The sequence below is a fragment of the Vigna unguiculata genome, chromosome 3, assembly GCF_037176805.1.
Source record: "Vigna unguiculata cultivar grain cowpea cultivar isolate G323 ecotype 2 chromosome 3, ASM3717680v1, whole genome shotgun sequence".
NCBI classification, from domain to species: Eukaryota; Viridiplantae; Streptophyta; class Magnoliopsida; order Fabales; family Fabaceae; genus Vigna; species Vigna unguiculata.
The window spans coordinates 65527364-65552571 of NC_140794.1; the positions used below are offsets into that span (position 1 = coordinate 65527364).

At 30.9% G+C, this 25208-nt stretch overlaps 1 protein-coding gene across 3 annotated transcripts; it reads right to left on the reverse strand.

The window, feature by feature from the left end:
* Positions 1 to 2467: 2467 nt before the first annotated feature.
* Positions 2468 to 17036, reverse strand: LOC114177775 (uncharacterized). 3 transcript variants are annotated; one of them, XM_028063292.2, is made up of 19 exons: positions 16566 to 17036; positions 15375 to 15662; positions 14870 to 15058; positions 14672 to 14755; positions 14082 to 14141; positions 12476 to 12520; positions 11442 to 11641; positions 10115 to 10591; positions 9677 to 9803; positions 9383 to 9580; positions 9160 to 9246; positions 6613 to 6675; positions 6062 to 6136; positions 5920 to 5970; positions 5505 to 5582; positions 4058 to 4192; positions 3620 to 3727; positions 3028 to 3093; positions 2468 to 2774 (listed from the first exon to the last, which is right to left on the reverse strand). In XM_028063292.2, the coding sequence occupies exons 2-19, from the start codon at positions 15660 to 15662 to the stop codon at positions 2706 to 2708; spliced, it is 2400 nt and encodes a 799-aa protein (XP_027919093.1). In that variant the 5' UTR covers positions 16566 to 17036; the 3' UTR covers positions 2468 to 2705. The 3 variants fall into 3 exon arrangements, with proteins under 3 accessions (XP_027919093.1, XP_027919094.1, XP_027919092.1); XM_028063293.2 differs by having other exon boundaries at positions 15375 to 15668; XM_028063291.2 differs by lacking the exon at positions 16566 to 17036 and having other exon boundaries at positions 10142 to 10591; positions 15375 to 15668.
* Positions 17037 to 25208: the final 8172 nt, after the last annotated feature.

Here is a 25208-nt window from a genome sequence, read left to right on the forward strand (position 1 = left end):
TCCATGACATGTTAGCAAAACAGCATTCATTATCCTCACCAACAGTTGAAGAAGCTTTATGAATATTAACATTTGAAATTGATGATGTCAGCTAGAGGATTCAATCATAACATTTATTAGCAAATATTAATGTAAGTTGCTACCCTTTTGGTTGGAAACAGTTTTTCTTTGGTCAAAATAATCAAGAAAAACAAAGTAAACCCAAACCCCACTTCAACAAACCAACAAATACATGTGTAAATCATTTATCAGAAAAAAATACCAGCCAAAATTTATTAGGTTGTTGGATGTTTGACTCCATCTACCAACTTGGCAAATGTCAAGTGAAGTTTTTCCATTTTTGTTGTTTTATGGTAATAGCCAAGTAAATAACTAATTCAGAAGGAAGAGTGAACTGTTACAAAATCTTACTGTCATATACTGCATTATACACCCTTTAGTTTTCTTCAAACAGAATAACATTTTTCACAGAAATATACAAAATATGAGTATTAATCTGTGCATTTGAGTGAAACAAAAGGGGAAGCAGAGGATTTGCAACAAATTTCTTGAAATCTTTTTTATAAACGAGAGAAAGAAAGTGGTAGCAACACACTGTATTGTTTGTTTCACTTTATGAAAACAGAGAGGGTGAGTGAGGTGTATAAGCATGGCATGTACTTTTGTTGATATTTTGCAGTGTGATGGTCATAATCAGTAAGTACAAATGGTTAATCAAGGCTCCACAAAACTACCAAGTTACTTGAAACGGTGACACATTTAAGAAGTAAAAGGTCGGAAGCAGAGACACATCAAATGTTTCCATTAATGTAACAGCCAGAAGGGCAAATCCCGGCATCTTTGCTGTAGCATTCTGGTTTAGAATCAAACACAAACTGAACTGCCACATCTTCGACTTGGACCACCCTCTTCAGTCCACACAACCCACGCTTTCTCAACACTGCTCATGTCCCCACTTCCATTTGCGAATTCACCATCTTTAAATTCTGCATATTATTTTTCAAATTCAACAACACCTTCAATTTTAATGCAGACCTTTTATCTTCTTCTCATCTCTTTAAAGTTCGTATGATCAAAACATTCCAGGGTTTGTTTTTCTTACCTTTGTTTCGGTAATGCTCCTAACTAAGTATTCTGGTTTGAAATTTTTGTTCAATGTACGAAAAGGAACAAGGTTAAAAAAGGGTTTTGTTTAACCCACCAACTTTTCAAACTTGTTAGTTACCCCTCTTCGATTACCATGTTTGGTTAAAGGTGTGACTGACAGTTACTTACTTGTTATTAAGCTTTATTGTCAAAGAAACATTTTATAGAAGTATTTTCAGAAGTTTACTCATGTTCGTTTTACAAGATTTCATTGAAACCAACAAGGTATTGGTTGGGAGTGATGTTAGATTTGGACGAGGTGATGAAAAGTAAGAGAATTGAAAATGATAGAAAGGAAGAAAATTAGAAGTGAAAGTAAATTTGTTTGAATAAAGTGAAAAAAAAAAGTAAAAAGAGACGGCAAATAAATAAAAGGTTTATATGGTTATATGATTACAACACCTTCATAGCATGTGGAGATGATACATCACAATTGTTTGGAGTTGCTTCAACTAACTTTATTGTTGGAGGAAGGTGAAGTGCTCATTCAAATTGTTTAATTTTTTTTCCAGTTACTATATTTTATAAATGAAATATACATTATTTTATTTTCTTTCTTGGCGAGTCTTACGAAGAAGAATAATTGAAATAAAGAATAAAATAATAAACCAAAACATGGTGAATAAAGCATATCAAAATGGAAAAAAAAAATCATAAACACATCAAAACCACGATATCACAATCAAATTAAAAAAAAGTTACACACAAGTAAAGATCTAAGTCTAAATAAGAAAACTACAAAATAAATATAAAAAAATCACTCTGCTGAGGTGTGTTTCATTGTCGGAAAAAGTCTTTACCCTTGACTTTCTCATCATGGTCGTTTGGAGTTGGATTATGAGAAATATATTGACCCTTTTCTCGTCTCTCCCGAGAAAGGAAGAGGAAAAAGAGGTTATATAGGAAAAAAGGAAGAAAGGAAGAAAATTTGAGAAAACTTGGTGGAATAAATAAAAAGGAAGAAAAGAAGAGCTTAAAAATTTACCATTGAAGGAAATTAATGTTGCAAACGTGTTCTTGAAATTATTAAAATTTAATGAGATAAAAATGTCTCTATTATAAGATTATCAGTGTATCAGAAGACATAATACTGATTCAATAATAATTAAATGTGTGAAAAACACTCAATTATTAAATTTAATAACTCATTAATTCAATATTAGAAGAAGAGTAAAGAAATATAAAAGTAGGACAAACATTTGGTTTTCACAAATAAGATAATTAGTCAATTAAAATGAAACAAACTTCACCTCGTAAGTGATTCCCAGGTAATATGGTACTTGAACTCACAAAAACAAACAGCAACCAAATCATTTAAACCTAAGAGCATAAAACATTGGTTGCAATAGATTAAAATTTAGTAATATCAATCATAACTTTTCGTATTGGTGCATGACCAAATACTACAATCAAATTAATATTTACAAATACCGCAGACGCATAGAGCCCAAGGGAGAAAAATTTAACTCAACATAGAAAAATTATACAACAATGAACTTGCGTTCAACCTTGAAACGAAACAATAACATAATATAACCAAAATATTCTGCATGGCAACTCTATTCCTTTTGTAACAAAGAGAGAACAAGGTCTGTATGTACAGAAAAAAGTTGTGTATCCACGAAAAGCTGTTTAGCACAAAAAGGGGAGAGAGAAAATACAAAAAACTGAATTAGTAGTTTGAATATATTATCAAATATAGAAATGTTTATCTACTAAATGACGCAGCCAAGAGAAAAGAGATTATGCATATATTCAGAGAGAGAATTTGCAAGTCAATTTTCATCATTTGATCATTTTGAACTTATACTAGCAAATTTAACTAAAATTGGCATACGTAGTAAGCATAAGGTATGATTGTAAGCTCAAGAAGATACAAACCTTCATAAAATGCCGATCCCGGTAAGGGAAGGAATCAATGAAACTCTCCTTCAGAAGCAATGATACCTGAAGGTACAAACCATAGTCACAGATCTTCCTAATATTTACAAAAATATGCTATTTTAAAAGCAAACCATTGTTTAAATTTCAGTTTAAAATAAATAAATTATATATAATCTTGTTTCAATTACTGTTTTCTATCTATGTATTTTAGTACACCCAAGTTTATCTAGCAGCCTCCAGATAATCTAGGCTTTGGGTCATTCATATCACAGAACTTGTCACCAACAACAAAGACTATTAAGAGTAAATTAAGGTATTCATTGAAAACAGTTTCACTAAAAACAGACTATTGTTTTTAGTTATACGTAAGAAGTAACTTAAAATTACAGTTAAAAATTAACCATTTCATAACAGGGATTTACCACGTAATACATAATTGACACCCTTTTAATGCATAAAAGTAAGACCAAGTACAGGTTAGTTTTAAATTAAAATTCTCAATCAAATCCTTATTTTACCAGAGGTTAGAACAATTAAGATAAATATCAACTTGTGTAACTTGATTTGTTGGTGAGACCAAAATACAAACCTTATCGTCATTGGATTGTACATTGGTGATCGTGTGAGAACGGATGTTACAGCAAAGAGAATCCAAGTAAGATCTTAACACCGAAAGGAATCCCTTTGCAGCTTCAATCTGTAGGAAAATTAACACACGAGTACAGATTAAAATGTTGACACAATTTGACACTGCCTAGAGTGACATGTGGAAACAACCGAAAAATTAGATATATCTGAGGATGCATAACCAATGATGAACTGCTAAAAGCCTGTATAAATTGTTTATTGCAAAATATTAAGTTGCTTTGACAAAGTACATGTAAGCATGACTAATGTGTAATTATCAATAATCTAATCATGATATCAAAGGTGACCAAAAGTGGAGAATGAGAAGGATGGAGAGCAATAAAAAGGAAATCAAGAACAGTACTAATGGATAATGGTTATTTCATTAAAATGGACACACCTGCACTTCCGTGCATTCATATACTGGCCTTCTCCTACCCAAGTAACTTTCTCCTACAAGAGTTGAATGATAAGGACGTAAAGAAGAGACTAGCTCTTTCTGTCTTGGCAATTGTGGTATTGTTGGTGACTTCACCTATTTCAACAGAATAGCAATGTGATAAGAAACCATGTGTGTCTACGCTGATGTTATCAGACAATCACATGAAAAACAAATAATCGTGCTGTAAATGAAAATAAATGGCTAGTATTCTCATAATTATGGAAATAAATAAAAAAAAAAAAGCAATTAGAAAAGCTCTTTCCGTGATCTCCAAACCTATGACAAATCCCTGGGAGCTTCGGATATAAATGTTCAACATATATAACACTTCACCTATTCCTAAGCTTTAGCTGCAGCCTCCAGGTTTTTAATTCTTTTTCTCCCATTACATGGTCAGCATACGAAGTATCGTTTGACTAGATCAAACTTTCAAATTAAATTATGAACTTACTAAAATTGAATATTGCCTCAACCAAATCTCATCAACCTAAACGCCACACTACTTAGTCTAATAAAACACAAACTTAACTCTAAAGATATGATTAAGTCCAAAACTAACATTTTAAGATAGTATAAGAGTCTATCTTCGCAACTATTATTGAGTTTATCATGTTACTTGCTATCGGACTACTATTGAATCACTTATAAAATATTTAGTCTCACACTCAAGATGTCTAGTTTTTAGAAAAAGGAGATGTATTTCAGATTTCATATGAAGTAAAAATATAATAAAATGATGATATATATAAGTGACGAAAAGATTATATATAATAAAATGATGTTATAAGTCAATTTTGTGGGTTGAGCTAGGCATTGACCCGCATTCTAAGAATTTTTGTAAGCATCATTGGCCGGTAAGTCCTTCTCAATGGTTTTACATATAGTTTTCAGCCGTCTCCCTTTTGGTCTAGCAATTAAGCTACCCTCCATTTGAACTACTCTCCTTACTAGAGCTTAGACAAATTCCCTCCACATGCCCAAACCATAAAAGTCGAGTTCTTTTACCCATCTTTTCTACCAAGTGCTACCCTATCTATTCCCTAATTATTTGTAAAGAGAGAAACATTTGATGAATTGCGTCTATTTGGATTATTCAAAAAAACATATATTAATACTAGGTGTCATAAATACAAGGATAATTACAAGAATATACTGTTCTCTAATTAAAATATTATTCTTTCCTATTTACATGATTACACAAAATGTCAATTTGCTAGCAGATTTATGAACTTGTATTTCATAAGAAAACAGAAAAAAACAATACAATACAGTGGCACAATTAACAAACGATATGCAGATTAATGATTTCCTTCATTGCAAGCAATGATTTCACAAATGTAAAAAAAGATGATGCATACTAGTGTTTTGTTTCACAATTGTTAAGATAAAGAGGATTTATTTTTACCTGGTTTCTATCAGCATCAACTAGAATGACATTGGTAAACTTTGACTGAACTTCACTAGTCTTGTTCCTGATACCAACCTAGAAATTAATTTTGTTGGCAGTCAGAGACATCACAAATGGAAGCATCAATGAAAAGATTAAATAAAAAAAAAGAAAGTTGAACTTAAAACCAAATTTGAAAAGCACTCTTGAATAGCAAATCTAATGGTTTCTTCTAATGTATGAAAAGAAATACTAAAGTTTGACCAGCTTCAAAGCAATACATCCAATATCAATATCCAAGTAATAAATTGACATGTGCAAGGGAGCCTGTTTTTCAAAGAACAAAATATTTCAAAATGCAAAAAGCAACCTGATGGCCTTGCTTCAAGAAGATAATATTCTTATTAGTTAAAGCCAATAACTAAATACTCACTATATAAGGGACAGGTGCATCTAAAAAGTCAAGCATGTCATTTGGTAAAACCTGGAAGAACATGTTCTCGTCAAATACCGTAAGGTGAAATATACAAAGTAATAACTCATTCACTTTAATAGGGAAAAGAGAGAAATCAAACTGGCATTAGCAGACTTTGCCACCGGTAAGGCTGGATTAGGGGAATAACTGATAAAACTGAAGCAGATAGGATTCCCTGATCATGAAAGAAAATTATAAGAATTATAAATCAAACCAGTAAAACTATTTCTAATATGCACTAAGAAAGAATATAAATGAGCTTTGCAGTTATATTTACCAAATTGTCTCCTTAAAGATTGAGTGTGAAGCAAAGATGTGCATATTAATCAAGAGAATTATAGACATACTTGTTTAATTGTTAGAGTGACTAATCAGTAAAACAAGAGGATAAGAATGCTGTTGCAAGATAATCAAATCATATGCAAGGCATTAACATTCAAAATAAAATGCAAAATGAGTAACAACATATGCATAAGAGCTTGCACGCAAAGACAACAATGACAAGAAACCAAAATAAAAATATAATTACTACTGTTCCCAATAGACCAGGGACCCCTGTCAACATGGGAACAATAATGTCACCAAAGGACCACATACATAACCAATAACTGCACATGATCAATACAAACTTGATTTAAGTACAAGACATACCAAATTAGAACAGACAACAACTATCTGCTTCTCTAGCAGAACTCCTGCAAAGAACGTTAACACCTGCAGGGTGCAGAAGGGACACAAACAATTAAACCAACTCATAATTGTAAAACTCAATAAATAAGCATTATGAAACTATTACACTTTGAGCTCAACATTACAACTTTAGGAAAGGCATTATTGTGCCTCTAATTAACTTATAGTAGAGGTGATCAAACTAACAATGCATACAAGGTTTTAAAATTAAATATGGAACATTTGATAACAAAGAAGTAACTCCACAGATAACATACTAATTTTCAAAGGATTAATGTTTTGAACACAAATAATGGAGGATGATATCATTCCATGTTGAGAAGAGAGAAACTGAGAAGAAATATACTGAATTCTGTGTTAAGCACACACATATTTTTATTTATAATGAAGAAAAGATACAATAATAAGGAATGAAGAAAAGATACAATAATAAGGAACAAACTCAATATCTAATAATGGAAAATATTTTGATAAGATATTTCTCTATCAAATAATATCATATTCCCTATTTAATGTAATCAAATCATATTTCTAACACTCCCTCTCAAGCAGGAGCATATGTATTATTTATGAGACAATCTTGTTACAAATGTCATTAACACAAGATGTCTTGAGAGAATCATGTCAGCCAGTTGGTTGTTGGAATCAATAAGGTAGATAATGACAAATTAATCTTTAACCCTTTCCTCAAGATAAAGCATATATATCATGAGTCAAGCTTGTTAGACATGTTAGATGGCATGCCATTTGCTATTGAGCCAGTTGGTTGTTGGAATCAATAAGGTAGATAATGACAAATGATAACTTTAACCCTTTCTTCAAGGTAAAGCATATATATCATTAGTCAAGCTTGTTAGAGACATGTTAGAGGGCGTGCCAATTTCTATTGAGCAGAAACTGCTTGGAGAGTCCAATGGCTGCCAGAAAACAAAAACATCGATAGCAGCAGTATTATTTGAGAAAGCTTGGCAATAAACAATATTTAACAGAAAAACATTTGCGGTGAACAGTGTTCACGGGAAAAACATTAGTGGTAAAAAGTACTCACCAGAAAACATTGGTTGTAAACTATACTCTACAGAGAAACGTTAATAGTAAACAATACTTACTGCAAAAACATTGACGATAAGTGTTGGAGATCCCACATTGGCTAAAAATAAGGCAAATTTATAATATGTAAGTGGATACAAACCTTACCTCATAAACAGGTTTTGTGGGATTGAGTTACGTTTAAAGTGCACTTCTTAATTCTTAACATGATATCATAGTCATAGATTAAAGTTTATCCGAGCGAGATTTGTGGTTTCTTAAGCCTATTGTACCAACCGCTATCGGGAGATTTGTTGTTTGTTGAGTCTATTGTGCCACCCACTATCAGAACACCCCTTAATATCTAGTCTCATGCTCAAGATGTATATACCTCAGTGTACATAGACTAGAGATAAGGCGAATTTATAGTATGTAAGTGAATGCAAACCTCACCTTACAAACTGATTTTATGGGGTTGAGTTAGGCTTAAAGTTCATTTCTTAATAATAAGTAATATTTGCTTAAAAAAGTCAGCAGTAAATAGTACCCGCTGGAAAAATAAAAGTTCACTGGAAGGTCATCAATGATGAACAATAATGCAGGTGGTGAAGAGTGTATTTGTCATGAACATGCATCATGGATTTGAGTTTCCTTCTCGTTAGGCTCTAAATACCATGTTGGAAGGATAGAGACAAAACAAGTGCTGGAGGATTGTACCGCTATAGTATCATGTTGAAAAGAGACAAACCGAGAAGGAATAGAATGAATAATATACTTATTTATAATGAATAAAAAACAATAATAAGGAACAAAATCAATATCTAATAATGGGAAATGTTTAGAAAGAATATCTCCATTGTAGAAGTTATACCCAAGGTCATAAGTTTAAGACTTGCATCTTATAAGACCTCTTTATTAAGGTATGTAGATATGACAAAAAATTTAAGATTCCGAGTCCTAAATAAGAACAAATGTCATAGGAATAAAACACTATTTTTGTTGTCTAGGAAACATTAACAACCATATAAAACATTAATTAAAGTGTGGATCTTAGGAGACTCTTCCATTGAAGTAAAAGTTGCAAAGATGTCTTAAAAGTAATTTAGCACGATGAAACCCATAAAAAGTAAATTAAAACCTCATATAATGACTATTGCAATGGAGATGACCTAAGATATTTCTCTATCAAATCATATCATATCAATCTCCCTATTTAATGCAATCAAATCATATCTCTAAAAATTAGTTATAAAAGGCTTATCCACAAATTAGATAGATGCTGAAATAATGGTAACTTCTCCCACTCAAAACCATAATGGATCAACCTGCATATAAGCTCAAGCTTGAACTTATGCCACTAAATCTATTGTGGAAAGAATTAATAATTCATTCACTTGGAAATCAAGCATGATGATACATGCAATATATATATGGAAACAAAATAGATTTCAATGTCTTGGAAAAAAGCATAAAACATACATTTTCAAGTCTCAATGTACCGCACAAGCAAGCTACAGCCCATACAGATAGTGCATTTGCCTCTTCCACCACAAGAGCAATATGTGCCTGATATTAACAAACAACAATGAAGTACTGTATCAATGTGACTATGAAACAAAGTATTTTCCATTATACGAAAACATCAAATCTGAAGTGTAACGGAAGCAGACTCTTCCACTAAAAAATTATCATGACAACATACATCAACTAGCTCCAGACCAGTACTGAACGTTTTCAAATCAACTGTTGAGCCAGCAAGACGAAGAACTGACTCAGCTGATCTCTGATATTCCAAGGGATGCAAGTGCTCCAGAGGATGAAATATAACTGATGAGCCCCTGGCAGGGTAACTTAAACGGTAGTACTCGCTTATAATTTGTAGTGGTCCATGGTTATTTTCCTGGGAAATTGATAAATTACCATCAGCTACAAAATATAACAAAGAATGGTGACTAACAAGGCAAAAACAGATATAGGTGCTCATCAAGCTACAAACCTTTGCCCATTCAAGAATATCATTTAAGTCATTTAAATCTTCTTGGCCGGAGAAAGATGCTTCTTCTGTCTCATTATCATCAACATCACTCCTAAAATTTCTGTCTTCACAAGGTGATCCTTGAAAACTGCATAAAAGGCAGGAATCAGAACATCTGATTAAGATGAATCCCCTAGAACAAAGAGAAAATTATTTCATTGACAGAAATTGTCCAATATAAGATAACTTTGCACAAAAAATCACAACAGCAACACATATAAAGCAAAGACATAAATAGGAAAAGAGCACTCTAATCCCTGTGCATGTCTGTCAAGCAGGTACTACAAAGTAAAATAAGAAGAAAAATGGGAGGGAAGAGGGGCATTTCACTCCAACAGAAGATAAACCACAATGAAGACATTATATTTCTTAACAAAACTAAGACCCAGTGACATGAACCTGCAGGAAGATTCAGAGCTTTCATACTGGCAATAGCGCAGGAGGGGCAGAATAGCATTAGGTAAATGTTTGTCTTCTGACTGTTTGTTTGTAGCAAAGGCATCTCCATACTGATCACTATTTTCAGAATTTGTAGGGCCAGAATCTTCTTTGGCTGCTGTACTATCTGTTACATTATCAGCAACCAAAACATCATCATAGTTGATTCTCTCCTTATATGTCTGCAGCTCCCCATCAACCACTAGGTGCTTTGGTTGACCATCATCCACGATGTTTTCAGGTGTAGAATTTCCCGCTCTCAATGGAGAAATTATTGGATTTCCACCAAGTCTATCTTCTATTGGTCCATCACTCACCAAAGCACTCTCAGAGTAGCCCTCTGGATTTTCTTCTTTTAAGCTATTACCTTCATCAAATTCTAAATTTAAATCTCCAACACTTCTTGTCAACCGCTCTAGCCTTTCTTGAGTGAAGATGCTACAAAGATATTAGCACAATAAAATGAGCAAAAATCATACAACCATATTTCTCATTTGTTAGAAAGTAAACAATTTTAAGTATCATGCATTAGAATAAAATGTGTGAGCACATACTATCCATAATTCAAATATTTCAGCCAAATACGGTTAATAAACAGCATGTCAATCACATGAAAAAAGGAAAACATATTTCATACAAGCATCTGAAATCTGATGATGAAGGGCATGGAGCAAGAAAAACAACAAATAAAGATCCTCAATTTATAAGTTGAGTCCTCATTATACACAACCAGATTTTTGCCACAACATACTACATCGTAGCTCCTGGAAAGATTGTACTTTCTAATTACAACCAACCATTACATTTATTTGTTTCACCTAATCTTTGGGCATGAAGAAGCGGTTTTTTCCTTTTTCTCCGGCAGCAAACCATTTTAAGATGTGTACAAGTACGTGCATGTGTATTTGTGCATATTCTGCCCTAGGTGGCAAGTAAATATGCTGACACTTTTTAAATATCCTGTTATGAGAGCATAAATTGCCACAGTTTTGTAATGCATTACTTTAATGGAATGCAAATATTCATTTTACCGTATGTTTTTATCTTCACGTTAATATACTTAGTTGATCACAGTGACAATTCAATTTTGCAAATTTTACCATATACGAATATATTACAGACTAACACTTGACTTTTTTCACTGTTTTGATGCATACAAGGAGTGCAAAAAATCTTACTGTTATACTGACCATCCTTCCAAAATTTATTAAATTAAAGAGCACAAAGAAATTGCAAATATTTTCTACGTCTAGGTTCCTTATGCTGACTCTTGATTACAGATACCTACCTATTCAATACACCAAAGTGCAATTCAAAAGCTGGAAGCCTTGAAAGAATGCAGTAACATCTCTGAGTGGTTAGTATATGTCGTCTCAAAGACGAGGAAGAAGGCTGCTTATCAGAAATCAGAGAAACCAATCCAGAAGGCTTTTCCACTAGTTCTTCAACTAAGACACAACACCCATAAAGTGTTGAGTTGTCAGCACCCTTCGAAGTTAAAGTAACAAACAAAGAAACAAAGTAACACTGTGAGGTAACTGATGCAATTTCAACATAAAAAAATAATCAAGGCAATGTTTGTTATGGTAGATTTGGAAAGAAAACAAAGCAAATGATGCACATAAAGTACAGCCTAGCTAATTGACAACAAGTGCCTTCATCCTAGCCTCCTAAGGAATTATCCTGGATTACTTTCTGGCATGCACTTTGGCATACCTTCCTAAACTAGGTCTTAGGCCTCAAATTCGCATCAAGAAAAAAGGCTCTAGTCCAAACACATCAATCATATCCTTTCCTTTCTTTCCAAATCCACTCCACTAAACAGTGCATGCATTGTTGTAAATATTCAGACACATTGGTTCTCATATGAAAGAAAATCAATACATAGGTTAACCAGCAGCAAGAAAATTGTATTCTTGCACAAGGGAATATAAACTTCTATATTGCATGACCTACTGAAAACACAGTTAGCACTGGCAAAGGTGAAGCTGTTTTTTGCATCATATAATGAGGTAGACATCATCACCATTACTTGAATGAAGATCAAAGGGATTATGTCCAAAACTACTTCTGAAGTATCCAGGCTGAACATGCTCCAGCAATATAATAAAGTAATAAGGAAAGGTCCATCCAGAACAAAAAAAAAATGAAAATATATGCAAAAAGTACATTCCCTCAAGTAGTTTTAGAATATAATTTTAAAAAGTTGAATGCATCCAATATACCATCCCTGGAATACTTTTTCATCAAGAATGGAAAAATCTGTCCTAAGGTCTAAGAGAAGAATATGTAACAAAGTAACAATAAGATTGCTTTAGGTACCTGTAACCTGAATACAAATGACAAATCCCTTTGTTTAAGGTGTTCCTGCAATACACAAAACAGACCATAGTTATCAATATTTAACAACTTGCATATTCATTAGCACCCCATTGTTGGTCCTGATGGACCCCCAGTTCAGGTGCACCAAATAAATGGGGCAGAAATAACAAGAGCAGGACGAGAATTGAGGTGGTGGAGGACTCTGCATGAGAGGATCCTCCTAATAACAAGAATGGACAGGTGGCAGAAGATTAATGGTGAAGGGAGTGTGGGAAGCAAGCTGAATGAAACGATATGAGGGATGCAATGGGACAATATAAGGCATCAAATAAGTAGGGAATGTTTGAAGGCTTTTTGTCTAAGGGTAGAGTAGCATTCTGGCTTCTCCGAGTTATTTCAAATTTTTTCTATTCTATTTGTTATTCATATTGTTTCTATCACAGTAATTCTCTTTCAAGTACACATTTCTCTTTAATCCTGGTATAAATACATGATCTATCTATATATACTCATATGTGTCAAATAAGGTTGACAACACTTCGGAGTAAAGAAAAATTTGCTTGACATGGAAAGTTAAAGGACTGCAGAAGACAGCCTTTACTGAATGAAAGCATAAATGACTCAAAAACCTGAATCTGAAACACGTATCAGCAAACAAAGAAAATACAAAAAAAAAAAAAAAAAAATCAGAAAAAGTATATCCGGAAACAATATGACAACTTCATGCAAACGTGAAACATCTTCCAGAACGAAACATTATGCTACAACAAATGCCCAATAGTGTCCAAGATTCCATCACTGTATATTTATTTATCATATCTATGAAAATTGAAGTTGCATGTACGAGACAACCGATTTACAAAGATGGGTAAGCCAATTTGGGTAGAATGTTACTATACGAATTTGTGTACTAGTTGTGTTGTGAGGGAGTGTGTGTATCAGTGGGCTAAAGCTTGCGCAGCCTATATTTCCAGAACTGCTTCAGTACTTTCAACTCATGGCCGTCTTAAGTCTATACCCTTTTAAGTTGATTCTAACCCACCAATGTATGTGGGACTTGTTTTCCAACACTTCCCCCTAAAAGTAAAATTGACATGGCCCCATGCTTATTTGTCTTTTTCAGCCCTGGCTTTATAACTCAAGCTTGGGCCTCAAAACGATAAAAGGTCTTGCTCTCATTTATTATCTAAGTTTATGCTACTGTTCCTGAACTTTAGAAGCCTCAGTCTATTTTCATTTTTTCCCTTCTTTTTTAGGGGGGACATTCTTTTGGTCTGACGCATACGTATTCTGGGACTTGTAATTTTCTTGGCCAGTACCTTTGTGTTTGGGGTTTAAATTTTCTCTTGAGTATGGGTTTCATACAATAATAGAATTTGCGGGCAATCCCTTGTCCAAGAGTAAATGAATGTATTAGTGGGTTTAACAATAATGACCTGTTTCCCTAAAAATACTCTGACACATTGGATTCAGTTAATAATTAGTTAATTACTGAAGGACGGAAGGAAGATAAAATCACATATTAATCGAATATTAAATTTCGAAACTAATTTTCATAAATAAATATTAATCAAACCTTTAACATTGCAAAAAAAAAAAAAAATACCTGCCCAAAAAGAATTTCGTTCAACTCACTCATGGAAGGGGTTCTCTCAACCGCACGGACCTGAAATTACATCCAACAAAATTAGAACCTGACTAAAAGCTCCACAGACCTTGTTCACGTACATGAAAATAAATAAATTGAAACACAGACAAATAGATGCCTGACCGCAGATGATTCACTATGCAAAGAATTTAAATACAAGAAATATTGACACCATTGATCACTTCAATTTTTCAGTTGCTATGCTTTATCAATACATTACACAAACCCAAATGATGTTCCCTTATTCACCCTAGCCCCACCCTACCCATTGCAACTTATGTGTTATGCTAGATTCCCAAGCAAGTAAAAGATGGAATCTCCAATATTGTTATCACACTGCAGTCTTACAGATGGGACCAGTGCCAATGAAGCTACAACAAGCTCACTGACATATCTCTTTTTTTTTCTCAATTACAGGGGAAATACTTCAATACTTCAGGTCATTTCTGTTTTCATCTACATAGAGCTTTCTAATTAATAACAAAGATAACATGTTGATATAGAAAATGAAGGCAGAAAAGATTGAAGTTCATTAAGTATACACCTACCTCTAAGCCTCCCGGGAAGCAGAAAGAAAGAAGATCTTTGCATTTAAGAGGCAGCTGTTTTTCTGGAGGGTAGACAAATAAGACCTGAAAAAATTGAATAATGTTCCTGATTTGAAAACAAAATAAATACTACAGACAGTAAACAATGAACTGTAGTAAAACTTAAATGGTAATGCATCAGTATCTGCTGATCACAACCTGAGGTTCAATATTGGGTTCTACACAAGATTCACTCTGATAACCAAGAGCACTTCTTAATTTAGCAGAGCCTTCAAACTTCCTATCAAGATATTGCCTTTGCAGTGCCTGAACATCACAATTAGGATGAAGTCCAACAACCACCATGCTCTCAAATAGTCGTGAGGGCTCCTTCCAAGTCTTATGGTCCTGTGATCTCATAAGATGAAGTGTATAAGGGACAGTATAGCTCATTTTTTTTTATAAGCATACAGTATAGTTCATGAGATATGCCCTAAGGCAAGAAGAAAACATGTAGATCCTAAAGTGTGAATGGCATGCAGAGTGAGGTGCTGAAAGTTCAAATAAGCAATGGATGCAAAGGCTGAACTTCCAATGAAAAAGAGCATTCTATACCAAGCGTTTCGTGATGATACAACAACAAGCAACTTTCTTCGTAGTTTATAGACGGAGGACTGAAGGAACACGTAAATATGGTACATTGAAGTCAAACATTGTATATTACCATATACTGCAACTGAAAGTTTGCAGCCCACTGACGCTTCAGACTAGTCAGGATTTCAGGATTATAATTTGTGTTTTCAACATCAGGAGTGTGTGAAAAGCCTTTTAACATTCGAGCAACTTGATACTGAAGCCTTTGAAGTTGACTACCACTATTATCATCTTTTGATGACATCGGAGAGTTAACAGCAGCAGCAACAGCTCTAGCCACATCCTCTCTTGTCTGCATAAAAAATGAAGCACCCCAACTAGGACTAGCTGACCCTTCTTCCTTGGACATTCCAGTCATCTGTGCCTTCATGAACATGACATTCAATGACACAAATAAACAAGAATTTCATGCAAGCAACACGAAAAGTACCTTTCAAAGCTAGACCTACATTAAATCTAAATGCATTCTGAATGATGAAAATAGTGGAGCAAGATTACAACTAAGAACAATTATACTGACAATCAAGCCACCAAAAGCTGAAATTCTTGAGCACCGCCTGTAATATGCTAACTCACAAGACATTAGGTGACAAAAGTAAAACTTCAATGATACTTGCTATTCATATCAACTGCTACTCTTGTTGGATCAACCGATGAAGACTTCGCCACTAGGTGTCATAGGTTGGGACGTGAAGTCAATCAAATACTAATGGGGGGGGACACTCACCAAATAAAAGCCAACAACTCTTAAAAAGCTAACTTAACTGATTAAAAAGTGATGTTAGCAACCTATTTTATTGCTAGTAACTATACCAACTGAACATACGAGAGCAAACAAACAACAAAGAAACCTATACCGGGTCCACAACAAATCGTGTCAAGTCCCATTTTTCCCATGTCTCCCATACAAACGCAAGCTTCCGCAGAACAGAGAAGCCCAAGGAAGATCAACACATACTAATACTACCCAATAACCCACTCAATTACCCATAGCTCTATGTTTCAATTTTCACGTTCTGTTCAGACGATCCCACTAACCAAGAAACAAAATAATTAGAGAGAAATCAGGACTCGCCAATCGAACAAAACAGAACAAAACAAAACACAGCCAAAAAGATTAAAGAAAAAAAAAATACCCAATCTAATTAAAGCTCGCCGTACAACTCAGTAACACAATACCCCAACCACAAAACAGAAGAAAGCAAGAAAAAAAAAGTACGAAGAAATAAAATTGGCAAAGAAAAAAAAAAGGAAAATTGACCTCGAAATAGCAGAGGAAAAGACGAAGATGAAACGTAGAAGAACTGGGGCGGCCGTTATCGAAGGTAATGAATTGATGAAGTAGTTGTCGAGGTGGTGATGGGTTGCAGGGAGAAAAGTATATATTTTTAAAAATTTATACGGGATTTGGAGGTGATGGGTGGAACATAGTGAAGAAGAAAAAGGGAATAAAATAAAAGGGGAAAATTGAGAAATGATAAAAGGGTGAAACGAAGGGACAAACAAGTTGTGAAAGTGATGGCAAAGAGGAAGAAGAGATTAGGAGAAGGTCAGTTTCTTAATTTGCACGCCTCTGTTCCGTATTAGCAATCAGCAATAGCCATAGCCGCTGCTTCTGCTGTTGCTGCTTCTTCTTCTTCTTGTGTTACTGCCACCCTTGACTCTGCAACACTTGCATACATACAAGATTCTCTTTGGTTGGTAACAACCCCATCTAATCAATGCATCTTCTTCACTTTCCTTTCCTTTTCCTTTTTTTTTTTTTTTCTAGACAAATATCATAACTGTTTCATTTTTATTTATACTATTTAATTACTTTTACCTCTTTACTCACTCATAAATAACACTCTATCTTTTCCCACAACTTTTGATGATGTTTTGTAAGGAAAATCTACTCTGAAAGATACAAAAAACAATGGAAGATACCAGCTATTGTTATCCTAAGAAATTGATTTCCTTTTAGACAAATAATCAGTTTTTCATTGAATGTTGAAATTGTGATAATTTAACTGTTAAAATAATTTAAAAAAATTGGTTTAACAGAAAGGACTAATTAGTTTCTGAAGTTTTGAGTTTGATAACAAATTTATCATTAAAAATATAATTTAATGTTAAATTGATCTTTGAAGTTACAATTTGGTTTTATGAAATATACTGTAAAACATTATTACACTAAACCAAACTTTTTATTTTTCGTCAATCACATTGTTATCTGTTTACATTATTTTCGTAGACCAAATTAATCGCATATCCTTTTTATTTAAAAACGCGTAAAATTTGCATTTTTTTTATGATGTTTTAATACATTTCTAATTATTTTTAATAAAAAAAATTTATAATTATCAAACACCGAAACACTTCTACTTTAAGGAAAAAATATTGTTGTCTCAAGCAAAATTGTGTTCCTATGTAGTCTTTACAAACAATATAATAGACAAAACTTAAACATTGGTGTAATTGGCTTTCTTTTAGTCAAAATTACACAATAAAGGATATTGAAGTAAATCAAATCTAATAAAATTTAATACCTCTATGCAACATAATTTCTTCCTTACCAATTAAACAAGTATACAGACATATCAAAAGAAGTTTCAGAATCATTCTTAAATATTGTTTAAAACAAATACATTTAAAATATAATTAATTAAAACGTCTCGTATTACTACGAAAACGTTATAAATTAATTAAAAATTTAAACAACTTACCATAACTTTTAAACATTTTAGTTAAAATATTTATTTGATCTTCTAAAGTTACAAAGTAGAGAATAACAGTTCCAAATTAGATAACAAATATATAATCAACTATAAATAATTATTTTATTATAATAAACATTTAGGTTTCATTAATTGGTATTCTAAAAATACTTAATTAGTATTAACCTGGCAGTTAACTAGATTGTACTGTTGATATATTTAATTAATGTCATTAATACCATTAGGTCATATTTTAAGTTTAGTTTGATTTTAAGGGGAAAAATCAAAACTTTGAAACTGGTAAATATAAACACTTTTTCAACTGAAGCAATCTTTCAATATAAAAAGTACTACGAAGAAATTACGCAACTGCATCTTGACCAGAGTTTCATGTGACAAAAAGTGGACCCAATAACGTGTGATGTGTTTGTTTTAAGATTAAAAAAAAATAATTCTTTCCGACCACTTAGCTTCTGAAAATAATCAGTTTCTAAAATAAAAGTGCTTTTTCAGAATAGTTACCAGAAAAAAAAAATTGTTTTTTTTTCTATAAAATCTCTATTAGAAAAATATGCAAAAAGAACAACATTGATGATGCAGGCACTGTAGGGAAGGTGGAGGAATATGATAATGGTGTTTCCATTGAATTGAAAAGACTTGTATTTATTTAATCATAATTGTGAAACCTAGAAAACCCTAAAAACAAAAGTAGTTACAGTTCAGTGGTTAATGTTAGTGAATGCGAAGACTTTGGTTGTTCTCCCCCAACAAGACAATGTTGTGGTCAAAAGTGACCAAATAAATGTTTGATTTTCTTTGTTTTCTCGTGAGATGTTTCTGAAATTCATTATGATAAATTAAGAAGGAGGAAAAAAAAATTTCTTCCCAGTTCTTGATTGCAAGCTTGCAAATTGTTGTTGTAATCTTAATGGATGAAAAAGAAAGTCCAATTTAGTTAGGATTAGTGAATAAAAAAGATGAATGAGTAGAAGATGATGAAAGTGACCAAACTATGTTGGACTTTTGTTTGCAGTGGTGAGGTTGGTGGTGGGGCCCATGGGGGTTACCTTCTTCCATGGATGATGGCAAACATAATTGCATTATCTGACAGACAAATGTGAGGAAAACAAAACCTTCTCTTTCCTTTGTACTTCTACTGTGTCTTCTGAAACCTCTTCATGTGTTTGGTTGAAATAAAAGAAAGTAAAAAGGAAAAGAGTTTTATACGATCTGGTCGAAGAAGACAAAGTAAAGGTTAGAGGTGAAAGGATGCTTTTTTTTATTCTGAAATTGAGAAAAAGAAATTTAATAAATACATATTTTGATATCTTAATATGTTAATATTCTAAAAAATAGTTATCATTTTTATCATATACAAATTTATTAAAAAACAAAAAAAGGTAATAAACTAAAAAATGTGAAAAAATCAAACTAAATTCTCGTGTTAAAAAACAAAATATACGGTAGTATGCGGTAGTAGTATGAACATATATATATAAAGCTGACTAGGAGGTAAAGAAAAAAAAAAGTTAAAATTTAGTTTTATCATCTTCCATGTTAAAAGTAGTATGCGGTAGTAGATTGAATTTATTAAAATCCATTACTTTTCAGGATAAGTATATCTTTATAAAAAAAATTAAGATGTAATTAGTAATTTAATATTTAAGTTTTATATATATATATATATATATATATATATATATATATATATATATATATATATATTAACATGGTGGAGAAGTGTCATGAGTTTATGTAACAAGTTCTTTATTCTAATGAAAAAAATAATCATCTTAATTTAGAAGACTATTACTGTATGTAATACAATTATAATAAACTTAGGTGATCATGCGTATACAAATACACTTTTGATTCTAAGGACGTGTTCTTATGAACCAATTTACAGTAATTAAAGAATGGAAAGCGATGAATTAGTAGAAAAAATGTTATTCGTTATCAAAGAAAGGAAGCGACTGATAAGTGATGATTTGTGAAGTTACAGGATATTGTTGATCTCTTGCTTCGAAGAGATTTGCGGAATAATTATGTCAATTTACCACTCTATCCCTTTCCTTATATGTTGCTCTGATTGATTTTTCATACCACATCCAAGCTTTGCAGAATTTTCATACATGGAGATATGAAGAAGTAATGGAACAGATATGTTGTACTTGTATTTGATTCCAACATATTTTCTTTTCTCCACTTACTTGATTCCATTGTTTGCGTATTTGGTTCCAAGTGCTTTGATTTTGTATTCAGATACATATTGCTTATATCCAATTCCAACCTCTTTTTTTTTTTTTATGTTGTGCATTTGAAGTTGACTTTTTAGTAATGGTGTGATTAAAAATTATTCATATTTTTGTTTTGTAATAAAAAAAATTTAATATTTTATTTTTCGGTTCAAATACATTATAATTTTTTTTAATTAATAAATATCTTTAATATTTTAAGTTATATAGAAAAAAATTCAAAATTAATTACAACTTATCTAATTATCATTTTATATTATATTTAACACAAGAGTAATTTAGTAATATAACTTTTTCATAAATTAAATTTTATTTTCTATTAGTCACATCACTCAAATTCTATACAACTTTTCACAAAATTTACTCTCAAATCTACTCTATTATTACCTCCAAATCTCTTAAAAAAATAACACAAATTTCACTCTCAAAACTACTCAAATAATATTTTTCCTTTCCCTCAAATCTTTTCACTCATAAGAACACACCCTAACAAAGGAGTTCTACAAAAATGTATTTTATCATAATTAGTTATTATTTAACTTCCACTTTCACCTTCATTTATTTACATCTTTTTTTTTCTAGTTATTTTATTTTCCACGTTACCAGTTTCACTTTATCCCTTTAATTCTTGTGTTATGTGTCTTTGACCCTATTTTAGGGGTACATTGAACACTTTTCTTTTATTATATTGAAATATTAATTGATTAATAATGTAGATACTTATAGAGTAAGAGAAGTGAGTTGGAAAAGGAGAAAGCACTTTTGTAAACTAAGTTAGTTACACTACTCGAGATGGATTTTGACCACTGTGCTAGTTCCTGAGTGTGCAAACTACACTGTTTATGCAAATCATAACAACTTAAGAGAAAAGCAAGTTTAGATTTTGATTAACAGCGAAATTATGTTTAATTAAAGCATTAGTGACATGAATGTAGCAAAGGTTGATATCAGAAGCTGCTGTTTTAACCAAATGAAAAGTGAAAATGAATTAAAATAATTGGAACATCATTTTAGTTTAACCTCGTCATCATGGAACAAAGCCGCAAACGACCCCGTCCGTACAAATATTGCAAAGATTACTTAAAATTTACATCAATTTATTATGTATTATTTATGGTTTTCCAAAATCAACCAACAAAAAAGAAACATGGTTTTCTAAAAATATTTAAAGAAAAAGGAGAGTGACTTTTTCTTAAATGAAAACAAATTCACATTTTTATAAGTGAAATATCTAGGAAACTCCTAAAAACTTGTACCGCCATCTTAAATTTTCAATAACAAAAAATAAAAAAGTAACTAAAATATGTAAAAAAGAATATGTAACGCCCTTATCATGTCCTCCATGCATAGAAATTTAAATGCATTAACAATCAAATATTTACATATAAACTAAAGTAAGATTACTAAATAAATTACTAGACAATAAGATGCAGTCTCAAATATTAATCTAATTTTATAATAAAATAAATTTTTGTATTTCATCACTTTTTTATTTGTCTACACATATTACATTGTTGTCTTATAAAGTTTTCTTTTTTATTTTTTTTATTCTATCTCGTTCTTTTTACTTTTTTTTTTCTCTTTGTCATGTTCATCTTCGTTTGTATGTTCACCATGGTCATACTTAAAAATCTTTCTTGTTATTTGATTCATTTAAAGAATTTTTATTTTGTTTTCTTCGTTCATAAGTTTTTTCTTTGTCTTTGTCGTTCTCTGTTCACCATTTGTTGTGAGAATATATTGTTTGAGTATTTTTTTACATTGACCACCATTATTGTTGGACTTAGTTATAGTTCAAGTACTACGTGTCAAAGTACTATATTTCTAGGTTTGCATTCCTCTCTTCATCTTAAACCCTAAAAATTATATATATAATGATTCTTTATTATTTTTTGTCTTAGACGATGATAAACCTAAATCCTAAATGTTGTGTACATAAAAGTATGACAAGCATAAATATAAAAGCATGGAAAATTGTTATTTAATGTTAAAAGAAATAGAACTTTTTTAATAGTATAAGTTAACTAAATAAGTCTATGAAATGTAAAAAAAAAAAGGGAGGGGGGAATACTTAAAATATAGTAAAAAAGACAGTAAATAAAATTTTGTGAAGCAATCTCCTTTTGGAGAGGAACACAATTTTCAATAACTTTACCATTCAACACTTTTTTATTCGAGATCCATAACAAAAATTATGATCATTTCAAAGTTTTTTCTAGAACAAATCTTACCAAAACAAAACATGTTACAAATATATACAATGTACATGGTCAAATAAATACACAAAAATAGAAGTTAGCACACAAATACTTTAATTAAAAATCATTTTCTACCTTTTTTTAGTGACTTTTTCAAAGAGATTCATAGTCATGAATTTCTAACTATGTTTCTTAGTTCTGATTCAACAAAGTTATTTAATGTTAAATCTTGGTTTGATATTTTAGATTATTTAATAAAGTGTAGGAGTTACTAAAATAATTATAAAAACAAACTCATAATAGGCTACGGTTGGATGAAAAAATCATAGCCTATTCGTGATTATATACTATGAGGTTTTTCATCAAAGTGCAATCTATTATGATTTTTTTGTAATAATTTTTAAGCCTATAGGTTAACCGTAGTTTATACACACGATGGAGTATGATTTTCAAGCATAACCTCTAACCCATTTTTTTACTAAGTCTCAATATACTACAGTTTATTAGTCGTAGTTTAATATTGAAATTAATCTTAGTCATAACTCTGTACTGCACTAGTGTACTCATATTATGATAAGATTTAATAAATTATTTTCTTGTCGATTGTAAACGAATACAAAATGAAAAATAATTTTGGATTGTATTATTGAATATTCATATACAATCTGTTAGAAATCAACTTTAGATTCACAAATATCGCTTGGACACATTATGGTAAGTTTATCCAATAGAATTGTACATCATAGCATGTTTCCATACTAGAAGAGTTTTTTATTAATTTCTCAAAGTGACTTAATTTATATGATCTAGCTATCATTGAAGCATAAATATATCATTTTGCTGATAATTATTAAGTTATGTGTTTAGTACTTCAAATAAATGATTGTATCGCTATATAGATTTAATTAATATGTTATCCCAAATTATTTAAATCAATATATTAATACATAATTTCAAGCATAATTATTATACTTATGCATAACACATCATAATCATTTCTAATCAATATAAAATCATACAAATCAGTCATGTAAACGTAAACGAGTAAATTTGATGTCATAAAATTTATGGAGCAAATTTAGATTGTTATTTTTCCTAATCATGTTAAAATTTGGTAAATTTGATAAATAGGTATCAAAATAGGCTAATCTAACTCATTATTTCCTCATATAAAATAGGATGAGAGAAATGATTGAATGGGTGAAAATTTTAGTCTCGTGATTTATACACACATAATTATTTTCTTAATATTTATTTGGTTAATTAGTGTGTTTAATTGAATGAACTAAAAGAACTATAATCTTTACACTTTAAGTTACTTTGTAACTTCACTCTTAAGTATTAATAATTTAAATTATATTATTATTAAATATTTAAAATTTTAAAATAATACAATAAAAAAAAGTTAATCATTCCAACTATTTTTCATTTTTATTTTAATATAAAAATTGGGTCCTAGACCAAAGTAGGTTATTGGGAAGAATGGTGTGTTAAGAGAAAAAGATTATGCAAAAGTTACATTTTTTCATTATTTATCTCTAAAATTTGTTTTACTTTCAAACAATTCAAAATGTGCACCCTAATAAGTAAAAATTATATTGAACAACTTATATAAAACACAATATAATTCACATATAATAACCGATATTTTCCAATTTGAACTTTTCAAACTTACTTTTAAATGTAAAGCCTAAAAGCCACTTGAAAACCCTTCTTCTAAATTTTCAAACTCATCTCATATATGTTTCAAAATTTAACACGTATATATGGCATTCCAAATTTTTTTTCACTATACAATATTTATATTAACAAATAAATCTAATATTTTTATGTTTAAATAATCATTACTTAAACTTAACAAAATATCCTACCATTAACACAAATTTATAATAATAATAATAATAATAATAATAATAATAATAAATTCATTATTTTAAGAGTAATCCAAAATAACTTATCTTAGTGAAATATACTTAATTCCAAACAAAAGATTAAAGTGAAAAAAAAAAACTGTTAAAACTAGTCACCAAATCAAAACAACCAAAATTCTGCTAGAAAGAAGATATGGGAACTAGTTGAAATACTAAAAATTCACAATTAACCAAAACAACAAGATTAAATTGATTATAAATAGAATCACAATATAAAAAATAAAGAGAATATACAGTAAAAATAAACTTGCTCTAAACTAAAATTCGGTTAAATAGAAGTATCCATAATCTTGTTATTTCTACCTGGTATGATATGTTTGTGAAATGGATGCAAATTTGAATGAAAATTAAGAGTAACGTTAGAGGATAAATATTTGATAGAGATAAAAAACAAAAACACATGTAGAAAATCAAATAAATCAACAAAAAATAAAACAGAAGAAGGAAAAACTTTGAAAGGGAAAAGAAAATGGGTGGATTGTTCAATAAACCTTGAATCATGGTATCATTACAAATTATGGAGTTTTTCGAAAGTTATATAAGAATATACGTATTTGGTTAATGATATACAAATTATTGATAGTGGTTCAAAGTTAAGCTAACAAAATAATCACGGTTTATGATAGATAATGTATTCACTTCGAATTTTTGTTCATTGTAGATTATGATAACTATTTTGAACGCAAGTAGTTTTGAGAGTTATTATAAAATGTGAGTTTTTAGAGAGAAAAAACTAATGAACATTTTTGTAGGAATAATATTATATATCTCTTAATCTATCATTTTATATTATTTCTAAATTAAATTCTAACACTTTTTAAAAT

What these genes read in the sequence shown, in the direction of transcription:
- LOC114177775 (XM_028063292.2), bottom strand. Translation starts at nt 15,662, where the DNA reads ATGACTGGAATGTCCAAGGAAGAAGGGTCAGCTAGTCCTAGTTGGGGT. An exon ending in ACTTTCAGTTGCAGTATATG is followed by an intron (nt 15,059 to 15,374) that starts GTAATATACAAT and finishes ATGAGATCACAG; the next exon opens with GACCATAAGACTTGGAAGGA. An exon ending in AACCCAATATTGAACCTCAG is followed by an intron (nt 14,756 to 14,869) that starts GTTGTGATCAGC and finishes CAATTTTTTCAG; the next exon opens with GTCTTATTTGTCTACCCTCC.